A 12,518-nucleotide genomic window follows, 5' to 3' on the forward strand; every position below is an offset into this window, starting at 1 on the left:
CTACTATGGTCTCCTCAAACACTTGAGGTCAAACCGACTTGGCAATCTTACGAAATGCTCCCTGTACAAAACGCTCATAAGACCGGTTGTTCTCTACGTGCACGAAACGTGGACAATACTCGAAAAAGACCGGCGAGCACTCAGAGCCTTTGAACAACGGTTGTTCAGAATCATCTTCTGCGATGCACAGGAGAATGGCGTATGGAGGCAAAGGATGAGTCACGAGCTCACGTGAGCGCGGGGTGCTCTCAGAATTTGAGAGAGATAGCCACGAACCGAGTTAATTGGAGAAACATTGTGAATGAGACCGAAACTTTATTGTGACGTAAATACTTTAAACCAAAAGTAAATTAATATAAACGAGCAAAACGACCATATAAGGAAAAACAAATTCGAACTCGATCGAAATATCATATTCGAACGTAAATTCGTAGGAATACAGAAGTAGGATTGAAATAATACACGAAAAATAATGAAATGTGAAAACGAAACGATTCAGTCAGCTTTGTTCGTGGCGAATCTTATATCTCCAACATCTCACTGGGATTCAGCAAAAAGATGTACCTAAAAGACAAGCTCCCCGATCCGGATTCCGACAGATTTACATTTTTCGTGATATTTCAATTAAGTTCGAATTTACCATTCCCCATTTCGATCGTTTTGCTCGTAAAGGCTGGTTTAGATCTCTCGTGAACGTGAATAAACATTTTTTTGTCAATAATTCATCAGTCCATATATAGAACGCGAGGAAAACATCTTGAAACGTTTGGAAGTAACATTTTCTAGTTTCTATTTTTGAACACAATTCATATTGATAAAAATGGATTAATTCAATATTTCACTTGGATTCTGAATGTTCACTATGGAATCGAGATATTGGTGAATTCAGCATAGTTCACCGGCATCGGTGAACGTGAACGCGAAAGCAGTGGTGAATATAGGGCCCTATTACAGAAAACGAGACGAGCAGACGAGTGCTCGTCTCGTTTGTTTTTATATTCCATAAGCCGAGCTCGACTAAAAACAGACGAGTAGCTCGTCTGGCTCGACGACCGTTTGGCCGCGCTCGACGATGAATCAGTCGAATCGTGTAGTTTGTTTGATGTGTTTATTTACCTTGTTTATTGAAAGCATTGGTATTATTCTGCTCCGCCTTTATCTTTTAAAATTGTTTCTAAACTAGTTGTTCTCGAAGTCAGAACAAACACCGTTCTCTAGTTGCGTTACTAAGCAGCTACAAGCTGAAATTTATTACAGTATTTTGTGATAAATATAAATATATTTCTTCCTTCTCCGTCTTTATTGATCATATCTTCACAGACATGGACATGCAGCTGTTCGATGGATACTTAATTTCCGGTGTTCCACCCATATACGCACCATCCCAGTCGGGTCACGGTTGCGACCAGTTTACTGTTACCGCTTTCACGAGTTTCTAAGCTTGTAAGCAGCTGAACGTGTTCCAGTCCTACAAATCATGCCTGGCTGGACATCTATATAGGACGGGAAGTCCTTGTAGATGTGGGAATGTTTTTACAAACTCTGTGCAGTCTAACGTCTGACTTGGGAGTCCCAATGCACGCACGGTCCGTACGTTGTTCAATCGGAACATTTCCTTCCTACCGACACCAGATATCTTGACGCTCAATCGCTAGGATGTCTTTTCTTGTCTGCTGATTGTTGCGGTCCAACTCAGGAACAGATTTTCCGGTTCACCCTCGATGCCCAATTGTGCTGCGATCCCTTCTTCGAGCAACGTTGATGAGGATCCATCATCCAGGAACGCGAAGGTTTCAACTTGCTTTCCATCCCCGTGAATGATTTCGTGTGGTAATGATTGCTGTGAAAGTTCTCGATAGACTTGTATACTTCGTACTCGTCATTCTGGGTACTGTGCCACAGCATATGGTGACGAATACGGCAACCATTTACTCCGCATTCCTTCTCCGAACGACACGGCCATTTGCGATGGGGTATCAAGCATAATTGGCACAAATTCTTCTGTCGCATTGCCTTCCAACGGCTTCCAATGTCCAACGACGTGAAGCTGGAACAATTGCGTATTTGGTGCCCATCGTCCTCGCAATAGGAACACGCTTCTGACGAAGATTCTTCGACTGCAGTTGCACCTCGTTTATTTGAAATAGTTGATGATTCATTAGCGTAAGCAAACAGCTTCTCCTTCTGCTTAGTTTTCTTCACCCTAAGCTGCCTTTGATTGATTTGCTCCAAGTCTACTCCGATACACAACTCAGAAGCCAAATTCACTAGCCCCGACATGAAACTATTGAACGTCGCCAGGTTGACGTGAGAGAAACCTTGCTTGAAAGTCCCCCACTGCATCTTCAACGGGGTGGGTAACTTATTGACCAACTCCTGGATTACCATCGGATTCGACAAGTGAGCTTGTTGATCGGCCAAGACGATGTGATCAACGAGATTTTGAATTACCAATCCATAAGCGATGATGGTATTTAAATTGTCGGAGGCGGAGCGTTTCTAACCTTCTTCAAAAGCGAACTGATGAGTATCTCCGGTTTCCATAGAGCTTATGTAGCGTTTCCATCACGTACGGAACTGCTGCGGGTAGAAGCAGACGACATCTCACTGATGCCAGTGCTGATCCTCCCAAACATCGTTGTAGCCGGGCCAGATTCTCAGCATCCGAATATCCGCAAACCTCCATCGTATTTTTGAACGAACTGTAGAAAATTGGCCACTCCTCGGGATCCCCGTTGAACTTTGGTAATTCCCGTGACATGACCTGCCGCGCTGCCAACTGAGCACTAGTTGGTCCGATCGAATGGGTTGAAGAGTTGTTCCTAATCCGACTGGTATCGGTGGTGGTGCTACTGATGTTGCTGAAAGCGCAACTGGTGTTTCAGCAGCGATTGATGTTGAATACCCAAATAGAGCGCCGCTAGAGACAGTCGGAAACTGAAACGAACCAGACGTAAATGGACCAAGAACATTCCCTAGAACTGCAACTACTTGATTGGATGTTGCTGAATTGTGCAAACACGCCGACGGACTAACACTGGTTTGAGCCAAATGCTGTTGTGGATTTCTATGGATACTACTCGATTCGTATGGGATTGCCGGAACCATCCTAGGTGCACTGGATGTTATCGTGTTCGTTCCGGGATACGAGTAAACCGGTGCAGTGCCCGGATAAATAGAAGGTTTTAGATTTACCATCAATGTCAAATTCGGAGTCGTTGACACGATTGGCATACTCGAGACTGGGTAGCCTTCACTCCCGCCATCGGATGCTTCGAGTGTCCATTTCCCTCCACTTGAGCATTCTAGGTGAGCCATTTCTCCATCTGTTCACGCTAACTTCGCTTTTCCTGCTCGACGAATCCTTTCCATCTTCAGCCTGCATCAACAACTGGTATCTTTGCCACAGGTACTCTTCTTCCTCTTCAATCCGCTTCTTTCTCAGATTTCGTTGCTCCTCGAGAAGTTGTAGACTGAGCTGCAGTTTTTGAGACTTTTGGCTGCTCTTGCTAACGGACGATTCGTTGAATTATGCATCAGGCTTCGATGCACCTTCACAATTTTCTATGCAATCATTACACTTTAAACTCCTATCTGGTTCTACAATCGACTCGCTTACACCCGCGCATTGGAAGTGTTCCCATCGCTCGCACAAATCGCAACACACCATATCATCTTCACTATCGGCTCGACTACATTTGTAGCAATTTCTTGCATTGCTCGCGGGGGTGTTATTCTTCCCGGATTTGTTCGACATAATAGAATCAAAATGATTACCTTAATGGGTTAACTAACACACTAATAATTAACTTAATAACTACTGTAATGGCTGCCAGCTCTCGACCGGCTCAAGTAATGGAATAAACTGGGCACCGACTTTATTTCCTGCGACCTCTGTCGCCTCGGTCCTATCGTTCAAATCCGGTGTGGCTCGGTTTGCGTCTTCAACTGTAGGTTGATTTATTCCTCTTCCTGGCAGGCAACGGACGGGCAAGATATTATCCAACTCACCCAGCAAACATTAAATCGCATAACAAGCGTATATATAACATCATATGCCCTAAAATTTGGTTGGCATATAATGCGCCTAACTGGCATATGCATGCAAAAGTGGAGGCCATATACATACATGGCAAATGTTTACCGAATTTGTTTGGATGAATATGCAACTTTGACCGGCTATAATAGCGATTATGTTGAAATTGAATTGCGATCTAATATGAATATATTCATGAATTGTCAAAGCACCAAATACGACTTTTGCCATACTCATATACGATTTATTACAGACATAGAAAAAAACAAATGGCGTAAAATATTTTCGTGAAATGTTTATTATAACCTCACGAATCGCCATTTTTATATATGAGTATTTATGTTCGTAGAAATAATAATTGTTTGATTGACTTATGTTGGGAGTGGAATATGAATGTTTAAAATGGCACAGATTGATGTTTGGTGAAAACTACTCCGATGTGGGTTCGAACTCCGGTCGTCTGGATTATCATCCACCAGCTATCTTGCGCGGCTATCTGAAATTTAATTCAACGACAACGTACATCATAAAATTGATGTTTATTATACCGAATTGCGACTTAATTTGATAATGGTATATAAAATCGAGTTTTTACATTTTATGCGATTTCAAATATACACGATACATACTTTGATTGATATTATATGCGATTATGATTTATTCGGATTTCTTGTAAGACTTGGCACGTGCAAAATTATACGATTTAATGTTTGCTGGGCAGGACGATAATCTTGTAGAATGTTCTCGAAGTCAGAACAAACACCGTTCTCTAGTTGCGTTAATAAGCAGCTACAAGCTGAAATTTATTTTACAGTATTTTGCGACAAATATAAAGGTGATTATAAATAATGAATCTTACATTATCGGTATTTTTTCTTCCTTTTCCGTCACCTTTTAAACAGTAGTGTCAATTCTAGGGCTGCCACTCAATGCAATTAAATTTCCCACTTACTGCGTGGTACATTGAGGCGCACAATATTTTTCCAGAATTCAAGGAAACTCTTCCGAACGCAAACCAACCAACTATTATAATACTGAGGAGTGAAAATAACAAAGTTTGCGTAACCATGGATACGGAAGTTTCTAGACCCGTTTCGCCCGTCTCGCTCGCGATGGTTCAGGTTGGTTCACCAGCTTTTCGCCGCGACGAGGGTTCTCGGCAACACTAGTATTGCATAAGCAATGTATGTTTTCAACTACAACCATCAAATTCAATACAGTAATTGCAAGATTTAACAGAATTTCAAAAGGGCCTCTTCCAAACAACACTAAATGTAAACATTGAACACATATCCAGGGATGCTAGATGACTGTTTTGAATGTATTAACACGGCACAAAAAGGGTCTTCACATATTGAACGAAAATGAGTAATTCAAAACAACTACTTAATTGGAAATACGTATATATAGATTTAAAACTTTTCTTGATAAATCGTTGATTAGGTGAACAAACATTGCTCCCAATAAATCCATAATAACAAAACGGCTGAGTGATAAAATCATATGCTCGAGAAAAAATATCAATCAAACCGAAAGATATATGAAACTTATTCCTTTTTGTTATGTTTTTTTTTTAATATTTTGGCACTGAGAAAAGAATATCGATTGATCAATTTGAAAACTGTTTGTTGTTTTTCTCAAAACAAAAACATGTCTTCTCATCTGACATCACTGATCATACCGAGAAAAACTTACTGAAGTCTCTCCAGTCTACCAAATAAAACATTTCAATGAAACTCGTGTTATGGAATGGAATATTTTGCTCGCCTCGATAGTAACTGAAGCCGAGACGTGACGAGACGAATTGCTCGTCTCGTTTTCTGGAATAGGACCTATAGAAGTCAAAATATTTCACGTTCATGTTCACGTTCGACTCATGCAACTCTCGTGTTTTCAGTGTAAATTTCCATATGGATGCAGTTTCATCCATCGGATCTCTGCACGGGTCGAAAAAATTCGTTGCTTCGCGAACAAATGTATATTTTATCCCAATTATTTCATTGAAGCTCGATGTTTATTTACTTCACTTTTCTGGCGAATATTCAATTGTGATTAACCCTTCGCAGTCGGAATAAATTTCCATTGAAAGAGATCCTCTTATCTTTCCATGCCAATAATATGTTGTGTAAAGGGTGTGTCACATCAAATTGCATCACGGACAAAACGCTGTAGAAATTCGCCCAGTAGACCGATCCTTTTAAAAATCTTAGATAGTAAAATAAAAACTATTAAACAACTTTTGGCATTTTCTTTTTATTCATACTTCGAGCCCAAGCCCGTATGCTTGCACCTTCCTCTTTACCCCGTCCATAAGGTTCTGTACAACGTCAGGTTGTAGTTTTTTTTGAACAGAAATCCATTTTCTCTTGAAGTCCGCCTCCGATTTGAAAACTTTTGGGCTCTTCCGGAGGGCCTGCTTCATAATCGCCCAATATTTCTCTATTGGGCGAAGCTCCGGCGCGTTGGGCGGGTTCATTTCCTTTGGCACGAAGGTGACCCCGTTGGCTTCGTACCACTCCAACACGTCCTTGAAATAGTGGCACGAAGCGAGATCCGGCCAGAAGATGGTCGGGCCCTCGTGCTGCTTCAATAGTGGTAGTAAGCGCTTCTGTAGGCACTCATTAAGGTAAACCTGCCCGGTGACCGTGCCGGTAATCACGAAGGGGGCGCTCCGCTTTCCGCAAGAGCAGATCGCTTGCCACACCATGTACTTTTTGGCAAACTTGGATAGTTTCTGCTTGCGAATCTCCTCCGGAACGCTGAATTTGTCCTCTGCGGAGAAGAACAACAGGCCCGGCAGCTGACGAAAGTCCGCTTTGACGTAGGTTTCGTCGTCCATTACCAGGCAATGCGGCTTCGTCAGCATTTCGGTGTACAGCTTCTAGGCTCGCGTCTTCCCCACCATGTTTTGCCTTTCGTCGCGGTTAGGAGCCTTCTGAACCTTGTATGTACGCAGGCCCTCCCGCTGCTTGGTCCGCTGGATGAATGAACTTGACAAATTCAGCTTATTGGCGACATCCCGGACCGAACTTCTCGGATTACGTCTAAACTGCTTAACTACGCGCTTGTGATATTTTTCACTGACGGAGCATCCATTTTTGCCGTTCTTCACCTTCCGGTCGATGGTTAGGTTCTCGAAGTATCGTTTTAGTACTCTGCTGACCGTGGAGTGGACGATTCCCAGCATCTTACCGATGTCCCGATGTGACAACTCCGGATTCTCGAAATCTTCTTCTTCGAGTTCTTCTTCTTCTTCTTATATGGCACTAACGTTCCTAGAGGAACTCCGCCGTCTCAACGTAGTATTACTTGCGTCATTTTCATTAGTACTTAGTTGAGATGCCAAATAACACGCCTTGAATGCATTCTGAGTGGCAAGCTCTAGAATACGCGTGACCACAGTGCAAGTCAGAGGAATTTTCTTTGAAGAAAAATTTCCCCGACCAGAACGGGTATCGAACCCGAACCCCCGGCATGTTAGGTTTGACGCTAACCGCTCGGCCACGGGAGCACACAAAATTCTCGAAATGAGTGCACAGGATTAATTCACGACGCTCTTTTTCGTTCGACGACATTTTTCCAAATTTACGAAAAATTGACAGTGAAGCATGGCCAACGTGATCTATACACTCTTATCTGATTATAAGCGAAAGCTGAAGATATAATTCCTGAAAATTAACTTTCTACAGCGTTTTTTCTGTGATGCAATTTGATGTGACACACACGCTTTATATCAAGTACCGTTACCTATTACTCATACAAACTCCGCATACATTCGTGAAAAAGTTCACTGGACATTAAAATGCGTATAGAAAAAATGTAAACTATTACATCGTTGAATGAAGGATTCAGTAAGATTCCTTGCTGTGGTGGTTGAGAGCAGACAAACGAACGCGAAGGGTTAAATGTGTTTTTCAACTAGAAAATGTTTCTTACTATCGTTTCAATATGTTTTCTTTATGGACTGATGAATTATTAACGAAAAAGTGTTTGTTCACGAGAGGTCAAAGCTCGAACGAAAGATATACGAATTTAAAAGCAATTCCAACAAAACAAGGGAAGGTGTTTGCATAGTCGATCGAAATACAGAATCGGGTGAAGTACTTGTCTCGAATAAACTGCGCCCTGAAGATATTCCTAGAAGCGTGTGGTCATTCAAAACGTTTGGGATTCCTTCGCGAGCTTATAGTTTTGGAATAGACAAATGCAAGGCAAGCCGAATTATCTGCTAAACTGCAATCTGTAGCCAATATAGAAGATTGCAGCTTGAAAGCAGAAGCAAAAATGCATAAATCTGCTTCATTTTCACACTTGCAAACCTGCAATCAAAAATTCAATAAACATTGAGTACATTTGAATTTTAATATAATTTTAATAGCCCCAATAAATAACGAAGAGAATCAATTCATTACAAGGAGAAATATACGTATACTGATAATACTACAGCGCGGACTCGATTATATACAGTTTTTGATTTCTTTTCACTGTATATAATCGAGTCAAAAAAATTTTTTTTTGTTTGTTTTTTTGTATGTATTTTTCGTTTTTCGAAAATAACAGAGGAATTTGATTTTTAATTCATCCCCTTAAAGTTAGAAAACACCTTTCTCACATGAAAAAAATAAATTTATCCAGATTCTCTCAGGAGGTGATAGACGATCATTGAAGTTCTTCAACCGTTCTACAATTTGTTCTTTGACGCTCAACTTCTAGCTTACTTAATTTGGCAGCAATATCGATATAAGCAATTCCTGGTGAAAATTCAAGCAAAATCGTCTAAAATCGCAATTTTTAGCCCACTGTACATGTAATAGCCACATAAACCTCACCTTAATGTTGAAATGTTACATTTCTTCTTGAAATAAGCCATATTTGAAATAGAAAAAAAATTCCAAACTGTATATAATCGAGTCCGAAATTGTATATAATCGAATCACATATAATCGACTCCGACCTGTATTTTGGTACGTAATTTATGACGCCTCTATCAACATAAAAAATTGCACGCAAACGGAAGCCGTTCACTGACGGTATATTGTCAAATTTGTTTCCAGGGTTTTGTTTTGGTTTGTATATTCGCCGGTTGCAACAGCTGTAAATTTGTTTATATTCAAATTCGAAAACATGGATAACCTTTGCGAAAATCGTCAAGAACTTCCAAAACGTTTGCGGGAAAAACTGATCTTCCACAAACGAGTGGTCATTGGGCGAAATAATGTAGTTTATGCTGTGATAACCAGCGAGTTGCAGTTGTTTGAAGTGAAGCAGCAGTCAATTGTGTCTTCACTTGCCTTGGCGGAATTTTTACCGGCCGATGTTGAAACGGATGAAAAAGTGGATTTATGTGTGTATCGATCGAACGATGGGATCGGGAAAAAGATCTTATATTTAATTCAGATTAACCGTAATCTTGTGGTAGTGGAAAGGAAGGATCATGAATCGAGGAAATTTTGTCATCGCCAGACTTTTGAACGTTTCGTGAGACACGATGTCACCGAAAAAGATGACCGGCCTGGATATACAGTCGTAAATATTTATACTGAAGACCAGCCGGAGCCAACCGTGACGGATTTTCAGTCATACCGGATCGAACCCACCAAATCGAGCGTTGATAATTTTACCTGTTTCGACGATATCCTGAAAACGTTGAAGGAACAAAATGATGAAAAGAGAGCTCAGTTAGCTACTCTTCGATTAACCACTGGAGAGTTGTTTGAGCAGCAGGGTAATCGACTGAAGCAAGTTTCACTCCTACTCCGTACCGAGAATCCATACGAAAAGCAGCCCTTGGTCAAGTACGGAGACGCTTGGATCAAGGTACATAATGAATTGATCGTGGTTGGATTTCCGGTGTTCAACTGCACTGATACACGGTATGTATTTATTGTATTGGTGAAAATGGAGTCATTCAGAATATCAAACATTCATTGTAAAGGTTAACTGTGCAGTGTGACTGAGCAAAAGTGTTCATATTGCAGAAGAACCCCACACGAGCTCTTGGCTTGTGAAACTTACAAAAGTCACTGGGATAAACAGGAGAGCTCTATGAAGGAACACTCGAAGCGCGTTTTCGTGGAATTTTGGAGGGCTTTTCTCCACTGATTCAATAACAATCACAACCAGAAACCACGAACAATACCTTCGCTTTGCTGTCAGTTGACGAAATGGTCACGGACTCAGTCAGCGAGAATGTATCGTCTGTTTTCAAGGGAATCTTCAGCGCAAAAATGTGACCACTTCCAAAGTTCACGATAAGATTCCTTCGGTGATATCCCCTGCTAACTTTTCTTAAATATTGAATGCATCGGACGAGCAAGATCAGATTCCTCCTGACTTCCGTGAGAATAGTTTACCTTCCAACGATCCAGCATTCGAGAGAACATCAAAAATCCCATCTCTCCCTGTTTTACCGACAAGTACAACTTTCCAATCGGGATTTATAAAGTTGTCTGTAATTGTGGATCAAATCCTCACGAGCTTTAATGTTTCCGACCTCATCAGAATCATTGTCACCTCAATGTTTCCAGTATTAGAGACAATTTTGCAGTAATTGATGTAAACATGGCCCCTCCTTGCAATGATTATCTTCCTTGATGTGTTACCGTTTAGAATTTAGTTTAGTTTAGCCATAAAAGCCGTGGATTGATCAATAGTTATATCCTGGATTGTATTATCGCTGATCCCGCCAATCCAGAGGAATACTGCTGTCGTCCACGAAGTTTGAAACCGACGAGCAACTCGAGTCGCCAATACAACAGGGACTCTGAGCCGCCACGTTCACCACGACGAGATTCAGCCCGACAACATCCGGCCGGCCACCTCACACTGACGTACACATAAATGTTAGTTTAATAAACGAAAAAAAAGAATCTATATGTGAATCCTTGCTTTGGGCCCAAAAAGGGAGTGAGCCGATCTAGACCCTCCGAGGGTCAAGCTCGAGCTAGCCGAGTTAAAAGAGGCAGTTGAAAGCTCACCCTCAATGGACCCCGTGGCTTCGACCAGGGATCGAGGGCTTCTTGAGATTATCCCTTCTGGCTAGTCTATTATAACAGAGAATAACAGATGTCCAATTTAAATAGAGAGGTCGAACATATCACTGAATTGTCGTAGTCGTATACCTAAATTGGATACATTAAAATTTTTAATTCATAATTTCAGTTGTGATGTTTTGCTCTGTCTAAAACCTTCTCATGCCACTCATTTTTTAGAATTGACCTTCCATCTATAGAAGGGATCGGATCTGTTGATTACCATGCAGGGACGAATGACCTTTGGGTTGATGTCCTTTTAAAAACAAGAACACAACAGATTGCCATACAGACATCAGATGCAAAAACCTTTGTAATGTCAGCTCGTATTGGCCACCGAGAGCTGCGATTAGCCGCAAGCAACTTGTTGACATGTGCTCACTCCTTCCTGAGCCATTGATGGGGATTGAATCGTTTGTTCCAGGCTGAAAAACCTGAATTCACGATGCTACATGAAGAGTTGAAAGATTTTCATTTGATCATTCCCTGTTGAAACTGTTTCAATGTCCAATGCTATTAAATTTGAAAATCATTTTAAAAGCGGCAAGATTTTTTAGGTTGGAATAGCAGCAGAAGAAAATATCAGAACAATGGATAGCGAAAGGCAGATCATTTCAAAGGATATTTGTCGCAATTTTTTCGTGGAGATGATCAAGCAAATGAGAAGTAGATCCGATTTTCCGACACACAACGCTGCGGCAATGTTAAATCCCATAAACTTTTTCAATTTGACAAACATTAACGTTGTGTTAGAGGCGTTTCCAGGGTTCTACGATGGGAATACACAAGATCCGGGGAATGAATTCCGTACCCTAAAGGTAAAATAACTCCGTAAGGAAATCACAGTTTCAGAAAACGATCGTGTGCAGTATTGGTGGACAAAAATTGGATGCCTAAAAAGAATTGACGGTTCGCTCGCCTTTTCGGCGCTTCGATGCTTTGTTTGTAACGTTCTCACTATGCGTCACTCCTCGGCAACTGTCGAGCGATTTTTTTTCTGAATATTAAGAACTAATAAATTAGTTTTTTTTCTCTACAACGAATATTTTGGATAGTACGGATTTTCATTTTTCATTGCCATCTTCATTTTGGTCATGATATTCGTAACGTCGAAATTGAAGATCACTGCGTGTTAGTGAAAATAAAAGCATAACATTCAACGTCAACCAATTGAGAGTGAAATCGAGTAATGGTAAAGAATGGCTATTCATCACACAAAATTCTTGTTTTTGGCGTCTTCGGCAATGGGTATAGTATAACTCTTGCTATGTTTTATGAATCCACTCCCGATTAGCCAGAAATGGCATACACCCCCAATTATATGGGCAATGGGTGATAATAACAGACGAGCTGATACTGGCTCTAAATGATCAGCAATGATATAAAACCCCTACGATATGGGTATTGGACGACGATTGTCGTATTCCGATGCCATTTTGGAGAATGGTGGC

General features: G+C 41.0%; 1 protein-coding gene across 2 annotated transcripts in view; it reads left to right on the forward strand.

Annotated features, from left to right (window-relative positions):
• Positions 1–9,129: 9,129 nt before the first annotated feature.
• Positions 9,130–12,518, forward strand: part of LOC129765269 (uncharacterized) — a 47,976-nt gene continuing 44,587 nt past the window's right edge. For both annotated transcript variants that reach the window (XM_055765395.1, XM_055765396.1), the window contains exon 1: positions 9,130–9,909. In XM_055765395.1, coding sequence (XP_055621370.1) covers positions 9,161–9,909 — 749 coding nt within the window. In that variant the 5' untranslated portion in view covers positions 9,130–9,160. The remainder of the gene's footprint in view (positions 9,910–12,518) is intronic.

The sequence above is a fragment of the Toxorhynchites rutilus genome, chromosome 2 (assembly GCF_029784135.1).
Source record: "Toxorhynchites rutilus septentrionalis strain SRP chromosome 2, ASM2978413v1, whole genome shotgun sequence".
Classification (NCBI taxonomy): domain Eukaryota; kingdom Metazoa; phylum Arthropoda; class Insecta; order Diptera; family Culicidae; genus Toxorhynchites; species Toxorhynchites rutilus.